The sequence below is a fragment of the Odontesthes bonariensis genome, chromosome 14 (assembly GCF_027942865.1).
Source record: "Odontesthes bonariensis isolate fOdoBon6 chromosome 14, fOdoBon6.hap1, whole genome shotgun sequence".
Lineage (NCBI taxonomy): Eukaryota > Metazoa > Chordata > Actinopteri > Atheriniformes > Atherinopsidae > Odontesthes > Odontesthes bonariensis.
Window position 1 is genome coordinate 24407946 of NC_134519.1, and position 18968 is coordinate 24426913.

At 38.6% G+C, this 18968-nt stretch overlaps 2 protein-coding genes and 10 non-coding genes across 12 annotated transcripts; 11 read left to right on the forward strand and 1 right to left on the reverse strand.

Annotated features, from left to right (window-relative positions):
• The first annotated feature begins 107 nt into the window (after positions 1-107).
• Positions 108-7967, forward strand: bpnt2 (3'(2'), 5'-bisphosphate nucleotidase 2). The gene is made up of 8 exons (XM_075483718.1): positions 108-719; positions 1218-1290; positions 1615-1761; positions 1915-2071; positions 2771-2866; positions 3033-3191; positions 3942-4076; positions 4752-7967. The coding sequence occupies exons 1-8, from the start codon at positions 601-603 to the stop codon at positions 4892-4894; spliced, it is 1029 nt and encodes a 342-aa protein (XP_075339833.1). The 5' UTR covers positions 108-600; the 3' UTR covers positions 4895-7967.
• Positions 7577-9011, reverse strand: ankrd45 (ankyrin repeat domain 45). The gene is made up of 2 exons (XM_075483719.1): positions 8777-9011; positions 7577-8531 (listed from the first exon to the last, which is right to left on the reverse strand). Exons 1-2 carry the CDS (start codon positions 9009-9011, stop codon positions 8332-8334), a joined length of 435 nt encoding a protein of 144 aa, XP_075339834.1. The 3' UTR covers positions 7577-8331.
• Positions 9012-9441: 430 nt separating this feature from the next.
• trnaq-cug (transfer RNA glutamine (anticodon CUG)) lies at positions 9442-9513 on the forward strand. Its single transcript has one exon. It is a non-coding gene; the product is annotated as a tRNA-Gln (tRNA).
• Positions 9514-10484: 971 nt separating this feature from the next.
• trnaq-cug (transfer RNA glutamine (anticodon CUG)) lies at positions 10485-10556 on the forward strand. The gene has a single exon. It is a non-coding gene; the product is annotated as a tRNA-Gln (tRNA).
• A 788-nt stretch (positions 10557-11344) lies between these two features.
• Positions 11345-11416, forward strand: trnaq-cug (transfer RNA glutamine (anticodon CUG)). Its single transcript has one exon. It is a non-coding gene; the product is annotated as a tRNA-Gln (tRNA).
• Positions 11417-12121: 705 nt separating this feature from the next.
• trnaq-cug (transfer RNA glutamine (anticodon CUG)) lies at positions 12122-12193 on the forward strand. Its single transcript has one exon. It is a non-coding gene; the product is annotated as a tRNA-Gln (tRNA).
• A 1491-nt stretch (positions 12194-13684) lies between these two features.
• trnaq-cug (transfer RNA glutamine (anticodon CUG)) lies at positions 13685-13756 on the forward strand. Its single transcript has one exon. It is a non-coding gene; the product is annotated as a tRNA-Gln (tRNA).
• Positions 13757-14561: 805 nt separating this feature from the next.
• Positions 14562-14633, forward strand: trnaq-cug (transfer RNA glutamine (anticodon CUG)). The gene has a single exon. It is a non-coding gene; the product is annotated as a tRNA-Gln (tRNA).
• Positions 14634-15337: 704 nt separating this feature from the next.
• Positions 15338-15409, forward strand: trnaq-cug (transfer RNA glutamine (anticodon CUG)). Its single transcript has one exon. It is a non-coding gene; the product is annotated as a tRNA-Gln (tRNA).
• Positions 15410-16214: 805 nt separating this feature from the next.
• On the forward strand, positions 16215-16286 carry trnaq-cug (transfer RNA glutamine (anticodon CUG)). Its single transcript has one exon. It is a non-coding gene; the product is annotated as a tRNA-Gln (tRNA).
• A 705-nt stretch (positions 16287-16991) lies between these two features.
• On the forward strand, positions 16992-17063 carry trnaq-cug (transfer RNA glutamine (anticodon CUG)). The gene has a single exon. It is a non-coding gene; the product is annotated as a tRNA-Gln (tRNA).
• A 1492-nt stretch (positions 17064-18555) lies between these two features.
• On the forward strand, positions 18556-18627 carry trnaq-cug (transfer RNA glutamine (anticodon CUG)). Its single transcript has one exon. It is a non-coding gene; the product is annotated as a tRNA-Gln (tRNA).
• Positions 18628-18968: the final 341 nt, after the last annotated feature.

An 18968-nucleotide genomic window follows, 5' to 3' on the forward strand; every position in this document is an offset into this window, starting at 1 on the left:
TCTCTGAAATGCCAAGAAAGCTCGTGCATACGAACAAACAAACGACACTGAAACACACACCCAACTCCCAAGGATGACGACAGGGGCTGTAACCCGGAAGAGGAGTGAAGAGTCGTGACGTCACCTCGTAGGGAGGAAAAATGACTGAACAGAGATGGGATTGTTCTGTCTTGCGTTCGACACCATTGAACACTTTGCTCCTTTTAACTAGTTAACAGCGACACAAAGCAGCAGCCCAGCAGTCCGTAAAGCGGAATGTGCGTCGTGGCGAACTGAAACGACAGTCGGTTATTCGCTGAATCTCGTTACATCTGGGAGAACGCTAATCGGCTAGCAGGTTGATCAGAGTTAGCCAGTGTTTGTTTTTATTTGGCAGCTTAATCAAACACGTTTTCCGACCTTTTACTTTGATGACTGCCTTATCTATGAGGAAGCTACGCGCCAGGTGTGAAACAGCTAAATAAAGGTTTTTCAGGGCCCTGCGGCGGTCGGAGGAGCCACGTCAGCTATCCATCTGCACTGCTAGCACTGTGGGGTTATTGGATTTGGTTCTTGTTTGTATTCTCTTGCTAACAAACCGCAAAGATTCCTCCCGTGGTCATGGCGCCGATGGGAATTCGGCTATCCCCTCTCGGTGTGGCGGTGTTCTGCCTGCTTGGAGTCGGTGTCATCTACCACCTGTATGCTGGAGTCCTCTCCGGCCACCTGGCTGCCTTCAGGTAAGAAACATCCGTCATGGCAGAAAGTGGCATAACTTGGCATTGTCTCTCACTGGGGGTACGGTTGCTGTCTGGGAGCGGAGTGTATAGCGTATCTGAATGCTGTCAAGTCCTTATAATTTCTTAAATTTCATCTGTATTAGGGAGTGATACATCTGAGGGATATAGAAAAGCGTCGTTGTGTGAAAGACAGAATATACTGGTCCAGGTGGCCAGACAAAAAATAAAAATGGAAGAGATTATGAAGACTGTGGTTGATATGGCCGAATGAACATCTGTAAAGGTTCTGGGGCCAGGCTGATTGTAGCTCTGTAACAAGCTTTCCTCTTTAACATGCAATTGTTCAATACTCATGACCGAGTAAATCCACATTTCTCTTAAGTCGCATACTGTTGAATATTTGTTGCGGCTCACTCAACTGCAAGCTTAAGCCGACATTGAATTTCATACTGTAAACCACAGTTTAACCAACTTTATGTTGTGACTTTGCATCTGCAGACACAGAAAAAAGGTGGATCTGAGGGACCTGCTGGCTGTCTCCATGGAAGCTGCTGTGCTGGGTGGTAAAGAGGTAATACAAAAAAAAACCTTTTTTCCAAGTTCAAGAAACAAATATGAAGTAGTTTCCATGATAATATTTCTCTGTTAGAAGCCACTGAGGTGACACACACTTCAGAAGTAACCTTTACAGTTTTCCACCTCGATATTGGTGCAGATATTCTTAATGAAGGTTAAAAAAAGAAAAGCACATTTTCTCACTTACTCCATGCCAGTTGGATGGTTTTCTCTGTAGGACAATCTTTTGTCTTTACAGGAACTGGATATAAGACTTTAACCTATAAAGCAGGTGAAGTGCGGATTTTTTTTATTCATTCATCTTTTTCCTTCTTTCAAGGTGAAGAGAGTGCGTGACGAGAATGGTCTGAATGAGAAGGCAAAGGGAGAGACCAGGGAGGGCGCCAAAGAGCTTCTGACTACGGGTGACCTGCTGTCTCACAGGAAGATGTTTAACTTACTAAAGAACACATTCCCTGACGTCACGGTGAGCACATCAGCAGAAGCACTTCATACCTTTTTACTTGTTCTTTTTAGATTTGACTGGAAAGGCCGTAAAGGGTCCATATAACCACGTGCATTAAAGTCAAGTTTAGAATATGACCAGAGCATAGGTCATAGAATTATTTCTTTATTTAAGGTTAACAGTGAGGAACACGACAACGAAGTGGATCCGGCAACCTGGAGCAGGGATATTCCAGCAGAAATATTAGACAAGATCGAAGGGGGCAGGGAGGTTGCTGCTGAGAGCCTCACTGTGTGGATTGACCCTCTCGATGCAACTCAAGAGTATACAGGTGGGAAGAAGTTGTGCTGCCATTGTGTCAGTTTCTCTGCTGCTCTTCTTTGAATAGAAAAGAGTTTGAGTACTCCTCTCTGGTTTAAGCTTGCGGCAGTCTTGTGACTGATGCTGGGCAGGTGTTAGCTTTTCCATGACGGCGAACAGTGATCATAGAGCCCCGTCAATATTTACTCTTTTTTTCCATTTGGTACAACTTCAAAAGAGGACACGTGTCTGGGTGTAGTGGCATTCTTGTCCAAGTCGGGTTGGAGTGTGGTGTGACGTGAAATGCAGTTAAATCTGAACCTGCAAGACCAGTTGGGGGAACTAATTAAAGCTTTGGAAGGCTTAGATGGATAAGACACAGATCCTGGTGCGTTTCTTTGTCTTAGCCTTTGCAGGCACCACCTCTGTGCTGTCACGCTTAATATGCTGCTGGGCCAGGCATTTAAGCTGCTATTGCAAACCTTATTCAGTCTCATCCTGTCCTCAACTCTCCCTCAGGGATTTTTATGAGCACAAGCCAACCAAATCTGGCACTGTAATTATATTGCTCTAGTTTTACAATTGATGATAAAGAGACACTACACGTATATTTGAGGATTTCCCACATAGTCGAGACCTACTCATACTTTTTTTTTTCTTTCTCTGTTGTACTCTTCTATTACTTCATTTCTGTGTTCTGAGACATTTCCTGTAACCTCTTTCTTTACAGAGAACCTTGTGAAGTATGTGACCACAATGGTGTGTGTGGCTTTAGAGGGTAAACCAGTCATTGGGGTAATACATCAGCCATTTACAGGGTTCACTGGTAAGTTTTTTGGGCTCTTATTTGCATTTAAGAAAACGTGCTCCACCTTTGAATCTTAAATTACGAATAATGATCTGAGATTATAGTCAAATGAAGTCGGTTCCATTTTTTCATTTTTTATTACTAACGTCTTTCGCCGTCTCTGTCTCTATCGCTGCTTCCTCAGCCTGGGCGTATGTTGGTCAGGGATCAAACATGCGTCCCCGGTCTTCCTACAGTATCAGCCCTCCAAAGGTTATTGTGTCACGTTCCCACTCCGGAGAAGTGAAGAGTTTTATTCACGATGCTTTTGGAAACAGCACAATAGTCCAAGCAGGCGGAGCAGGTAAATGGAGAACTCTTTTACATCTGATAGCATTTACTAGTTATCAATTAAAAGTTGTCTAAGGCGTTATCTGCCATGATGATGAACAGTTGGAAACGAAAAGTAGAGATGTTCATTTTTCTTCCCTGTAAATTTCTTTGTTAATTATCAGACATTTTTGTTAGGTTTTTAGCAGTATTTCCTGGACTTTTCTTTTTCATGATGACTCCATGCGAGCTACGGTTTGGTTCAGCTGCACCGAAGCTTTCAATGCATGCGCTTTAACTACCGGTAGTCTCCGCTCAGTTGCACTCTTTGAAGAACAAATTGTAGGCGTGTTGATAAAAGTGAGTCTCCCTGCAGGATAGATCCTCCAAACAAGCATCCATCTTGTTTTCTGAACGGGAGGCTGATCCAGGCACACGCGCAGTCCTGCACAGACTTAAAATAGACGCAGTTCGTGTGGTTGCAAATGTTCAGGCGGCTCGCAGACAGCTGCATGGAGGCTTTGTGGTCATTTTATTTGCCTTGCTGACTCACGACTGTGGAAGCCTTACAGTTTGACATTAAATAGGTTGGCATCAGTACCAGGTCATACAGGAAACCGGCAGAGTTGACACATTTCGCATAACAGTTACTTGAATAAAACCCCTCGTTTGTTTTCTTTTTCAATGAATTGTCAACAAACATGAAAAAGATGTTTGTGCACGCAGTAGTGTGAGAGGCAACCAGTCATTTCAGCCTTTTTTTTTGTGTGTGCCCGTCTCATAGGATACAAGGTCCTGTCACTGTTGGAGATGCCTTCAAGTGAAGCAGACTCTATGGACCAAGCCGATGTTTATGTCCACATCACCTTTATCAAGAAATGGGACATCTGTGCTGGTGCAGCACTTCTGAACGCACTGGGTGATTTGACAGCTCTCATTTTTAATGTCTTGCTTCCTCTCAGTTTCCAATTTTACTCTGACTTGATTATTACTGCCAGAGACTCTTTTTGGCAAGCAAAATTCATTGACTGGACTACATTGGGTAATAAATTGATGGCCCTTGTACCGTTTGTTGTTCTATTGAGTAATCAGCAGCTCATCTTCATTAGGATTGTGTGGGGGTGGTTTGAATGAATTAGATTTGTCAAAATGTGAGACGATGGCTGAGTTCAGAGTATTCACTCAGTCACTATATAGTGAGTCAGACATATTTTCTTGACAGATGATCATGTACCATCAAAGTATGTTAATAGTGACATTAATCAACATATACAATTTATGCAAGAAATGCAGCCTAATGGAGCAGATGCTCTAGTATATTGAAGAATATATTAAACATCTGTCACACAGTTGCAGCCTCCTTAAATCGAACAAGTGTCCAAAATGTATCAATGGCTTTCTGTTCTTATCCAGTCAGTTTGCGATGAAGCAAATGCTATACAGCAGGTAAGTGACTGAGTGAACAAGTTGACAATGTGTACACAGCTCATGATTTTCCAGCCAAGCCTCCCTTTCTGACTTAAGTACTTAAACATAAGCCTACATTTCCAGTGGACTTGTTTTCCAACTAACTGTGTGCTTGCTTTGTTTGCAGGAGGTCACATGACCACTCTAAAGGGAGACAACATCGACTACACCGGAACTCCAGTAAATAAAGGAGGACTGGTTGCCAGTGTTGGTGTGGATCACAAGGCTATACTGGCGAAACTACCAAACTGGGACCCTGAGAAACACTGAAAGACGCAAACACAGAGCCAGTGGAAGCTGAGTCATGTTAAACATACCCAGGCCTGCACAGTTTCATCTTTGTTAGACACCAAACATCCACCGGTCAGTTAGATTGGAGCCTCTGTCAGCAGCATGGACCACTGAGTTGGACTGTGGAACCAACACAGCTGGCTAAATGGCTCTGAATAAAAACTCATGCGTACATCTTTCAGCTTGAAGACATGGCATATTCTCCTCTCCTCAGGCACTCATGCAAATACATGCTCGCGGTGTATGGTGAACAGTAACGGTCCTCTCGACCTAAGAAGACGACAGGGGGGACTGCAGCGTGAAAGACTAAACTGAGGAGCACAGTGCTGAATATTACAGTGAAACAGCACTGGCCCTCACCATCCTCATCTTCACATAATCTTCCAGGAAAACCCAAGACTAAGGTACAGACAGCCATGATGGAGTGAACATCAGGATGAGCTCATCTCAGATAGTCAAACAACCACCTGTCATCACTGGAAGCGAGGCAGAAACTGCTAGGAAAAAAAGAAAAACCCTCAAGAGGTCATTACAGTACAAGAAAATATCTTTCTGTAAATTCTGTTTAGAAACTAACCACCAACATTCATTGTAGTTAAAGTTAGTCAAAACAAGTCCAACTAAAAAGGGTTCCTGAATGTTCCTCATCCAAATGGGCAGAAAAGACAGTCACAGGGTGTGAATAAAGGGGAAAGAATATGGAAAACATGCCCATAATCTTTAATCGTTTTTCTGTCACCCATTGACAAAAAAAAAAGTTTGAACAATCCCTGGAAAAAGTATGGAGTCAGCATACTTGGAGTATGTTGATTCACTTTTTTAACACAAGTGTGACACAAAGAAATGTAATAGTTGAACGTTCTGACTTTGAAAAAAAATACCTCAGAAAAATGTAATAAAATCGTTTTAGCTAAAGTAATTAATTAATTTTTGGGGAGTTTTTTCTTTTTCCAGATGAAGTAAAGGATGAAATTATGGAACCACCAAATTGTGAGGAAAAATAATGAAAAGGCTTTATGTGTTTTAGGTTTTTCTAAAATAGAGAAACCGAATGAACATCGTCTTCGTGCTGTAATGATTCATAATCCATCATTTTTGCCAGGAGTTGCACTCAAAGTGCCGTGACTAAAGAGATGTATCAAAGAGAGAGGCTGCTGCAGGAGAAGCTTCAGGCTTTTAACACCTGATGGGATGGAAGATGAGGCCGTGTATCCCTGTTCTTAAGCAGAATTTTAAATCGGTAGAATAACCTGAAACGCGAGGCTCTTGGGGTTGCTGATTTTTGTATTTATTTTCCTTAAAAGGCCGTAAATACACAAGTCTTGAGTCAGACCCTTAAATGAAGTCATAAGGTGCCTCCTCAGCAGAGTACCTTTCTCCAGTCCTAATGCGTTGGTTGGATTGTTGCATTTCTTAGTAAATTTTGGAGGATGTGTGGAACCAAACTACAGAGTAGACAGCAGGGCGGTGGGGAGGACAATGCCGAAGTCCAATTCTATATATACAGTCTCATTCATGACCTCACAGCTTACCATCAGAAAACGGGTTGTTGGTTGGTTTCAGGGATGTTCTGAAACTGAGAATTAAATTAACTTATTTCATTGGAAGTTCTGAGTTTAAGACTGTTCAACATGTCTGGAATCAAACTGTGATGGACCGTTGCATCGCTTCCTCTTGTATATGCACTGTGCTTGAGCCACACCTGAACCATCATCACTGGACTTCACATTGTTGAAGTGTACTTAGCATGATTTGGAGTTTAACCTTTAGCCCCTCTTAGATCCCATCCTAATGAAAGTGTCACCAGCTTGATGAGCCTCTTTCTGCTAACTGCTGTGCGTCTTTGTGTACTGTTCCCAGCAACTGAGTCGGTCTGTCTGAACTGGGAGTTCCACAGCCAGTGAAGTTGGACTTATATTACTTGCTTTGAAGCTGCGTTACGTTGTACAAAAAAAGTGAACCACTCATGTCAGTGTTCTGAAGAAGATATAGTTATATATTCAGTGTGTCTCAGCACTCTGTGTTGTTAACATCGTGTAGATAAAAAAGTGTATTAAGGTTAAAAGAAAAAAGTCTGCCACAGACTGAGGACACAGGAAAATGGTGGCTTGGAAAGCCAGAGCTGTTGCACCTCTTAAGGGTCAGGTCCTCCTATGTTAAACTTGAGTTACTATGGCAACAGTGGTTTATATGACAATTGTAATTTTGAAACAATAATGCATTTTCCTTTAACAAATGTGAAAATGACATGCGAACTGTTTGGGGCTTCCCTTTTAAGAAGCTTAAAGGAGAGTTAAAGATGGAGGTAACGTTTCAACGAGGCTCCATTGTTTATATATATTTTTTTAAACCCGTACTGCTTGTGCAAGCATGAATTAGGAGGCGTGTGGACTAACCAGGCCTCTGTAGCCTCCTTGAAGCTTGGGTTTGCCCACCTCCTCCAACACACCAACAAAGTTGAATTGTTGGGATGGTGTTTGCTCGGTTTTGGTAAGGTGATGGGGGACAATATCCCACAACGTCACAGAGTGAAACGCTAACTCTGTGTTGTACTCTTTGAACAGCAGCAAACGGACCCTGTTAACGCCTGTGAGAATGTAAACTATGGACACCTCTAACAATAGCAACTGTGCGTTGTTGGGAATTATGTAGACAAGACTGCTGGAGCGTTCAGCTCCCTTCGGCTTCAGATGAATGTTTGCCAGAGGTTGGAATTTGAATGTGATGTTGGTCATTTAGTACTGATGCTCTCATTATGTGTGTGTCTCTCTCTCTCTCTCAAGCAAAGTTGAACTTGTTTTCTGTTCAGCCAGGGGATTCACAGTTTTATTGAAATTATATAAAACAAGGTGAAGTGATGAGTTCATAATTTGATTTTCTTTAAACCATCTGAAATGGAAACGATTCAATTAACTACTGCAAGAAAGGATTTTAACACTGTCAGATATGTCCTCTGTGGTCTTTATAAATGTTGGGGCGGGGTGATACTAGAATGCCTAAAATTACCGATTGAGAAAGCTATTTCTGAGATTAAACGGACTACTATAACACAGCAGCGTAAAGAGGCGTGGAACCTTCTTCTCGTCTTGGACGTGGAAAGGAAAGGTGGCAGACAGAGATGAAAGTAGCAAAGGTCACTGTGTGACGGGCCCGTGCTTACAGTACAAGAAGAATTGGTCAAATGGTTTTTACTAAACTTTTCTGGCATTTCTCTGACCTCTGATATTGCACATTTTTTTCAACAAAGCCTTTGCAGCTACCTCCTGTCACCAGTGACTTCTGTGGAGGGATTTCTGCACAAACTCAATAAAACGCACAGAGAACTGGATTACTTATTATTCTTTTGCCTTTGATGAAAGTCGTCTCTCGTCTCTGCAAGCAGTGAAACACACGGTGTGCTTTGGGATCAGATTGTGCTAATCCACACCGCTTTGATCAGCTTCAGCAGCACCCTGGGTGAGGCAGTCTGCACAGTCCGTTTTGGAGTATTTCCTGGCCAGGTCTACAGGTCGCTCCCCTCTGAAGGTCTTGGCCTCGGTATCAGCTCCCAGCTCGAGCAGGGTCCTCACTGTCTCCGAGTGGCCCCAGCATGAAGCGAGGTGCAGGGATGTATAACCTGGGAAGCAACAATACAATAAAAACAACTTTTTGTTGCGCTGTGTACAGGTTATATATGTGTGTGTAGTTATATAAACTAGGCTGGACATATAAATTAATACAGCAGTCCTTTTTATTTTTACTTCAGCCCAGTCGTCTTGCTGTATTAATATCCCCATGGACCAACCTCGTCTAGCCTATTTGTAGTCATTTTATCAACGTCATTTATCACGTACGTTTTTGGTACCTCTGTTTTTCACTCACCCCTGACTGTCTGCTCATCAACTTGGGCCCCGTGTTTGACCAGTTCTCTGACGATGGCGCTCCTTCCTAACATGGAGGCAACTAAGAGAGCATTTCTTCCAACCTCGTCCTTTTCACCAAACAAGTCCTGCTCCCGAGGCTCCTCTGTGACGCCTATATCTTCAAAAAGTTGCTGGAGGGATTCTAAGTCATCAGACTGAACGCATTTTAAGATTTCCTTCCGTTTTGATGCCATTTCTCTCACGCTTTACTTAGCCTTACTGGAAATGACCGTTTCCATGGTTACCGCGTCACTTGTTGTAACAGGTCATTAAACTGTCACGTCAACAGTTACAGACAAACAGAGGATATTTGTGTAGTCATTACGTGAAAAATATAAGATAAGATCAGATTTATTGTCATGCATACACGAAATTTGTCCTCCGCTTTTAACTCCTCCAGGTTGGACTTGCTGACACACTCATGCCCAAGCACAGGGTCTCACACTCAGACAGATGCCATACACTGGAGCGGTGGGCAGCGGAATATAGAGGAATGCATTTTTTTCCTGTAGAAATTATGAGTAGCCACATTTGAAATTCGCCGTAGTAAATAACATCATAATACCTGTGATTTTTCACATTATAGCTATATGGTAATAATGTAGCACTCCGTTCATAACGCAGGGTTCCATGGTGTAATGGTTAGCACTCTGGACTCTGAATCCAGCGATCCGAGTTCAAATCTCGGTGGAACCTGATCTTTGCTTTACAATAACACTTCTTACCTTTGTCGTTTCAAACTTCATTTGAAAGTGCTTCAAATTCATGTTTTCTAAGTGCATTGAAGTGACTCGATTAAGACAGAATGAAAATCACTTGTTAATTTCACAAATTAATCAACAGAGATTAAGATTTTATATGGTAGATTTTTTATAATAGATAATATTTAACACTTTGATATTTAATTTCTTCTTTTCCAGGAGTTCAGGTGTAACTGATCTGAGTTCAAATCTCGGTGGAACCTGATCTTTGCTTTACATTAACACTTCTTCCCTTTCTCATCTTTGATGAGACCACTCAAGTACGCATTTATGACTACCTCACTTACAATCCATAAGATGAAAACAATATTACCAACAGAAAGTCTTCAAACAAAATCAGGAATTTACAGGAAAAATACCACCACTTGTTCAAAGCTTACTCATAAATTCAAATATGTTGGAAAAATACACCTTTCATCAAAAATGCCATAATACAGGGAATGTTTTGTCTGTCTCATTAGGCCATATGATGGGGGGAAACATTTGGAACATTGAAATGTAATAAAGATTGCAATGTCCTCAGAGATAAACATACTGTGAAATGACAACATTTCTTACAATGTTACAAAGCACTAAAAATGTGAAGAAAAAAAGGCCCAACATTTATGTAAATATGTTCAATTAGGGTTACTGAAGCAGTCCAGATTTTTATTTCCAACTATTTACCTGAATATTTCCAAGCTTACAGTGAAAACTTTCTGTTTGATTCTAGAATATTCACATTGAAACTGGAAGAAGGGTTTAAGAGTTAAAGCACTTTGATATTTAGTTTCTTCTTTTCCAGGAGTTCACATGGAACTGCAAGTGGACATAATTTGTTAATTCATTAAACTTACTACTGACATGTGGCAAAGTGCATATAGTGGTATGAATTTTTTTTCTAATAGATATTATGATTATATACAGGGTTCCATGGTGTAATGGTTAGCACTCTGGACTCTGAATCCAGCGATCCGAGTTCAAATCTCGGTGGAACCTGATCTTTGCTTTACATTAACACTTCTTCCCTTTCTCATCTTTGATGAGACCACTCAAGTACGCATTTATGACTACCTCACTTACAATCCATAAGATGAAAATAATATTACAAACAAAATCAGGAATTTACGAGAAAAATACCACCACTTGTTCTAAGCTTACTCATAAATTCAAATATCTTGAAAAATATACTCTCGCCCATTGACTGCTGGAATAGGCTCCAGCCCCCCCGCGACCCGGCCGACTGATTCAGCAGTTGAGAAAATGGATGGAATGATGGATGAAAAATATACCTTTCATCAAAAATGCCATAATACAGGGAATGTTTTGTCTGTCTCATTAGGCCATATGATTGGGGGGGGACCTTTGGAACATTGAAATGTAATAAAGATTGCCATGTCCTCAGAGATAAACATACTGTGAAATGACAACATTTCTGACAATGTTACCAAGCACTAAAATCGTGAAGAAAAAAAGGCCCAACTTTTATGTAAATATGTTCAATTAGGGTTACTGAAGCAGTCCAGATTTTTATTTCCAACTATTTACCTGAATATTTCCAAGCTTACAGGGAAGACTTTCTGTTTGATTTTAGAATATTCACATTGAAACTGGAAGAAGGGTTTAAGAGTTAAAGCACTTTGATATTTAGTTTCTTCTTTTCCAGGAGTTCACATGGAACTGCAAGTGGACATAATTTGTTAATTCATCAATCTTACTACTGACATGTGTCAAAGTGCATATAGAGGTATGATTTTTTTTCTAATAGATATTATGATTATATACAGGGTTCCATGGTGTAATGGTTAGCACTCTGGACTCTGAATCCAGGGATCCGAGTTCAAATCTCGGTGGAACCTGATCTTTGCTTTACATTAACACTTCTTCCCTTTCTCATCTTTGATGAGACCACTCACTTAGTCATTTATGACTACCTCACTTACAATCCATAAGATGAAAATAATATTACAAACAGAAAGTCTTCAAACAAAATCAGGAATTTACAGGAAAAACACCACCACTTGTTCTAAGCTTACTCATAAATTCAAATATGTTGGAAAAATATACCTTTGATCAAAAATGCCATAATACAGGGAATGTTTTGTCTGTCTCATCAGGCCATATGATGGGGGGAAACATTTGGAACATTGAAATGTAATAAAGATTGCCATGTCCTCAGAGATAAACATACTGTGAAATGACAACATTTCTTACAATGTTACCAAGCACTAAAATCGTGAAGAAAAAAAGGCCCAACTGTTATGTAAATATGTTCAATTAGGTTTACTGAAGCAGTCCAGAATTTTATTTCCAACTATTTACCTGAATATTTCCAAGCTTACAGTGAAGACTTTCTGTTTGATTTTAGAATATTCACATTGAAACTGGAAGAAGGGTTTAAGAGTTAAAGAACTTTGATATTTAGTTTCTCCTTTTCCAGGAGTTCACATGGAACTGGGCAAGTGGACATAATTTGTTAATTCATTAAACTTACTTCTGACATGTGGCAAAGTGCATATAGTGGTATGAATTTTTTTTCTAATAGATATTATGCTTATATACAGGGTTCCATGGTGTAATGGTTAGCACTCTGGACTCTGAATCCAGCGATCCGAGTTCAAATCTCGGTGGAACCTGATCTTTGCTTTACATTAACACTTCTTCCCTTTCTCATCTTTGATGAGACCACTCAAGTAGGCATTTATGACTACCTCACTTACAATCCATAAGTTGAAAACAATATTACCAACAGAAAGTCTTCAAACTAAATCAGGAATTTACAGGAATTTACAGGAAAAATACCACCACTTCTTCTAAGCTTACTCATAAATTCAAATATGTTGGAAAAATATACCTTTGATCAAAAATGCCATAATACAGGGAATGTTTTGTCTGTCTCATTAGGCCATATGATTGGGGGGGGGGACCTTTGGAACATTGAAATGTAATAAAGATTGCCATGTCCTCAGAGATAAACATACTGTGAAATGACAACATTTCTGACAATGTTACCAAGCACTAAAATCGTGAAGAAAAAAAGGCCCAACTTTTATGTAAATATGTTCAATTAGGGTTACTGAAGCAGTCCAGATTTTTATTTCCAACTATTTACCTGAATATTTCCAAGCTTACAGGGAAGACTTTCTGTTTGATTTTAGAATATTCACGTTGAAACTGGAAGAAGGGTTTAAGAGTTAAAGCACTTTGATATTTAGTTTCTTCTTTTCCAGGAGTTCAGATTGAACTGGGCAAGTGGACATAATTTGTTAATTCATCAATTTTACTACTGACATGTGTCAAAGTGCATATAGAGGTATGATTTTTTTTCTTATAGATATTATGGCCATATACCTTGTTCCATGGTGTAATGGTTAGCACTCTGGACTCTGAATCCAGTGATCTGAGTTCAAATCTCGGTGAAACCTGATCTTTGCTTTACATTAACACTTCTTCCCTTTCTCATCTTTGATGAGACCACTCACTTAGTCATTTATGACTCCTCACTTACAATCCATAAGATGAAAATAATATTACAAACATAAAGTCTTCAAACAAAATCAGGAATTTACAGGAAAAATACCACCACTTGTTCTAAGCTTACTCATAAATTCAAATATGTTGGAAAAATATACCTTTCATCAAAAATGCCATAATACAGGGAATGTTTTGTCTGTCTCATCAGGCCATATGATGAGGGGAAAACATTTGGAACATTGAAATGTAATAAAGATTGCCATGTCCTCAGAGATAAACATACTGTGAAATGACAACATTTCTGACAATGTTACCAAGCACTAAAAATGTGAAGAAAAAAAGGCCCAACTTTTATGTAAATATGTTCAATTAGGGTTACTGAAGCAGTCCAGATTTTTATTTCCAACTATTTACCTGAATATTTCCAAGCTTACAGGGAAGACTTTCTGTTTGATTTTAGAATATTCACATTGAAACTGGAAGAAGGGTTTAAGAGTTAAAGCACTTTGATATTTAGTTTCTTCTTTTCCAGGAGTTCACATGGAACTGCAAGTGGACATAATTTGTTAATTCATCAATCTTACTACTGACATGTGTCAAAGTGCATATAGTGGTATAATTTTTTTTCTAATAGATATTATGATTATATACAGGGTTCCATGGTGTAATGGTTAGCACTCTGGACTCTGAATCCAGCGATCCGAGTTCAAATCTCGGTGGAACCTGATCTTTGCTTTACATTAACACTTCTTCCCTTTCTCATCTTTGATGAGACCACTCAAGTACGCATTTATGACTACCTCACTTACAATCCATAAGATGAAAATAATATTACAAACAGAAAGTCTTCAAACAAAATCAGGAATTTACAGGAAAAATACCACCACTTGTTCTAAGCTTACTCATAAATTCAAATATCTTGAAAAATATACTCTCGCCCATTGACTGCTGGAATAGGCTCCAGCCCCCCCGCGACCCGGCCGACTGATTCAGCAGTTTAGAAAATGGATGGAATGATGGATGAAAAATATACCTTTCATCAAAAATGCCATAATACAGGGAATGTTTTGTCTGTCTCATTAGGCCATATGATGGGGGGGGGGGACCTTTGGAACATTGAAATGTAATAAAGATTGCCATGTCCTCAGAGATAAACATACTGTGAAATGACAACATTTCTGACAATGTTACCAAGCACTAAAAATGTGAAGAAAAAAAGGCCCAACTTTTATGTAAATATGTTCAATTAGGGTTACTGAAGCAGTCCAGATTTTTATTTCCAACTATTTACCTGAATATTTCCAAGCTTACAGGGAAGACTTTCTGTTTGATTTTAGAATATTCACATTGAAACTGGAAGAAGGGTTTAAGAGTTAAAGCACTTTGATATTTAGTTTCTTCTTTTCCAGGAGTTCACATGGAACTGCAAGTGGACATAATTTGTTAATTCATCAATCTTACTACTGACATGTGTCAAAGTGCATATAGAGGTATGATTTTTTTTCTAATAGATATTATGATTATATACAGGGTTCCATGGTGTAATGGTTAGCACTCTGGACTCTGAATCCAGGGATCCGAGTTCAAATCTCGGTGGAACCTGATCTTTGCTTTACATTAACACTTCTTCCCTTTCTCATCTTTGATGAGACCACTCACTTAGTCATTTATGACTACCTCACTTACAATCCATAAGATGAAAATAATATTACAAACAGAAAGTCTTCAAACAAAATCAGGAATTTACAGGAAAAACACCACCACTTGTTCTAAGCTTACTCATAAATTCAAATATGTTGGAAAAATATACCTTTGATCAAAAATGCCATAATACAGGGAATGTTTTGTCTGTCTCATCAGGCCATATGATGGGGGGAAACATTTGGAACATTGAAATGTAATAAAGATTGCCATGTCCTCAGAGATAAACATACTGTGAAATGACAAAATTTCTTACAATGTTACCAAGCACTAAAATCGTGAAGAAAAAAAGGCCCAACTGTTATGTAAATATGTTCAATTAGGTTTACTGAAGCAGTCCAGAATTTTATTTCCAACTATTTACCTGAATATTTCCAAGCTTACAGTGAAGACTTTCTGTTTGATTTTAGAATATTCACATTGAAACTGGAAGAAGGGTTTAAGAGTTAAAGAACTTTGATATTTAGTTTCTCCTTTTCCAGGAGTTCACATGGAACTGGGCAAGTGGACATAATTTGTTAATTCATCAATCTTACTACTGACATGTGTCAAAGTGCATATAGTGGTATGATTTTTTTTCTAATAGATATTATGATTATATACAGGGTTCCATGGTGTAATGGTTAGCACTCTGGACTCTGAATCCAGGGATCCGAGTTCAAATCTCGGTGGAACCTGATCTTTGCTTTACATTAACACTTCTTCCCTTTCTCATCTTTGATGAGACCACTCAAGTACGCATTTATGACTACCTCACTTACAATCCATAAGATGAAAATAATATTACAAACAGAAAGTCTTCAAACAAAATCAGGAATTTACAGGAAAAATACCACCACTTGTTCTAAGCTTACTCATAAATTCAAATATCTTGAAAAATATACTCTCGCCCATTGACTGCTGGAATAGGCTCCAGCCCCCCCGCGACCCGGCCGACTGATTCAGCAGTTTAGAAAATGGATGGAATGATGGATGAAAAATATACCTTTCATCAAAAATGCCATAATACAGGGAATGTTTTGTCTGTCTCATTAGGCCATATGATGGGGGGGGGGGACCTTTGGAACATTGAAATGTAATAAAGATTGCCATGTCCTCAGAGATAAACATACTGTGAAATGACAACATTTCTGACAATGTTACCAAGCACTAAAAATGTGAAGAAAAAAAGGCCCAACTTTTATGTAAATATGTTCAATTAGGGTTACTGAAGCAGTCCAGATTTTTATTTCCAACTATTTACCTGAATATTTCCAAGCTTACAGGGAAGACTTTCTGTTTGATTTTAGAATATTCACAATGAAACTGGAAGAAGGGTTTAAGAGTTAAAGCACTTTGATATTTAGTTTCTTCTTTTCCAGGAGTTCACATGGAACTGCAAGTGGACATAATTTGTTAATTCATCAATCTTACTACTGACATGTGTCAAAGTGCATATAGAGGTATGATTTTTTTTCTAATAGATATTATGATTATATACAGGGTTCCATGGTGTAATGGTTAGCACTCTGGACTCTGAATCCAGGGATCCGAGTTCAAATCTCGGTGGAACCTGATCTTTGCTTTACATTAACACTTCTTCCCTTTCTCATCTTTGATGAGACCACTCAAGTAGGCATTTATGACTACCTCACTTACAATCCATAAGATGAAAATAATATTACAAACAGAAAGTCTTCAAACAAAATCAGGAATTTACAGGAAAAACACCACCACTTGTTCTAAGCTTACTCATAAATTCAAATATGTTGGAAAAATATACCTTTGATCAAAAATGCCATAATACAGGGAATGTTTTGTCTGTCTCATCAGGCCATATGATGGGGGGAAACATTTGGAACATTGAAATGTAATAAAGATTGCCATGTCCTCAGAGATAAACATACTGTGAAATGACAAAATTTCTTACAATGTTACCAAGCACTAAAATCGTGAAGAAAAAAAGGCCCAACTGTTATGTAAATATGTTCAATTAGGTTTACTGAAGCAGTCCAGAATTTTATTTCCAACTATTTACCTGAATATTTCCAAGCTTACAGTGAAGACTTTCTGTTTGATTTTAGAATATTCACATTGAAACTGGAAGAAGGGTTTAAGAGTTAAAGAACTTTGATATTTAGTTTCTCCTTTTCCAGGAGTTCACATGGAACTGGGCAAGTGGACATAATTTGTTAATTCATTAAACTTACTTCTGACATGTGGCAAAGTGCATATAGTGGTATGAATTTTTTTTCTAATAGATATTATGCTTATATACAGGGTTCCATGGTGTAATGGTTAGCACTCTGGACTCTGAATCCAGCGATCAGAGTTCAAATCTCGGTGGAACCTGATCTTTGCTTTACATTAACACTTCTTCCCTTTCTCATCTTTGATGAGACCACTCAAGTAGGCATTTATGACTACCTCACTTACAATCCATAAGTTGAAAACAATATTACCAACAGAAAGTCTTCAAACTAAATCAGGAATTTACAGGAATTTACAGGAAAAATACCACCACTTCTTCTAAGCTTACTCATAAATTCAAATATGTTGGAAAAATATACCTTTGATCAAAAATGCCATAATACAGGGAATGTTTTGTCTGTCTCATTAGGCCATATGATTGGGGGGGGGGACCTTTGGAACATTGAAATGTAATAAAGATTGCCATGTCCTCAGAGATAAACATACTGTGAAATGACAACATTTCTGACAATGTTACCAAGCACTAAAATCGTGAAGAAAAAAAGGCCCAACTTTTATATGAATATGTTCAATTAGGGTTACTGAAGCAGTCCAGATTTTTATTTCCAACTATTTACCTGAATATTTCCAAGCTTACAGGGAAGACTTTCTGTTTGATTTTAGAATATTCACGTTGAAACTGGAAGAAGGGTTTAAGAGTTAAAGCACTTTGATATTTAGTTTCTTCTTTTCCAGGAGTTCAGATTGAACTGGGCAAGTGGACATAATTTGTTAATTCATCAATTTTACTACTGACATGTGTCAAAGTGCATATAGAGGTATGATTTTTTTTCTTATAGATATTATGGCCATATACCTTGTTCCATGGTGTAATGGTTAGCACTCTGGACTCTGAATCCAGCGATCTGAGTTCAAATCTCGGTGAAACCTGATCTTTGCTTTACATTAACACTTCTTCCCTTTCTCATCTTTGATGAGACCACTCACTTAGTCATTTATGACTCCTCACTTACAATCCATAAGATGAAAATAATATTACAAACATAAAGTCTTCAAACAAAATCAGGAATTTACAGGAAAAATACCACCACTTGTTCTAAGCTTACTCATAAATTCAAATATGTTGGAAAAATATACCTTTCATCAAAAATGCCATAATACAGGGAATGTTTTGTCTGTCTCATCAGGCCATATGATGAGGGGAAAACATTTGGAACATTGAAATGTAATAAAGATTGCCATGTCCTCAGAGATAAACATACTGTGAAATGACAACATTTCTGACAATGTTACCAAGCACTAAAAATGTGAAGAAAAAAAGGCCCAACTTTTATGTAAATATGTTCAATTAGGGTTACTGAAGCAGTCCAGATTTTTATTTCCAACTATTTACCTGAATATTTCCAAGCTTACAGGGAAGACTTTCTGTTTGATTTTAGAATATTCACATTGAAACTGGAAGAAGGGTTTAAGAGTTAAAGCACTTTGATATTTAGTTTCTTCTTTTCCAGGAGTTCACATGGAACTGCAAGTGGACATAATTTGTTAATTCATCAATCTTACTACTGACATGTGTCAAAGTGCATATAGTGGTATGAATTTTTTTTCTAATAGATATTATGATTATATACAGGGTTCCATGGTGTAATGGTTAGCACTCTGGACTCTGAATCCAGCGATCCGAGTTCAAATCTCGGTGGAACCTGATCTTTGCTTTACATTAACACTTCTTCCCTTTCTCATCTTTGATGAGACCACTCAAGTAGGCATTTATGACTACCTCACTTACAATCCATAAGTTGAAAACAATATTACCAACAGAAAGTCTTCAAACTAAATCAGGAATTTACAGGAATTTACAGGAAAAATACCACCACTTCTTCTAAGCTTACTCATAAATTCAAATATGTTGGAAAAATATACCTTTGATCAAAAATGCCATAATACAGGGAATGTTTTGTCTGTCTCATTAGGCCATATGATTGGGGGGGGGGACCTTTGGAACATTGAAATGTAATAAAGATTGCCATGTCCTCAGAGATAAAC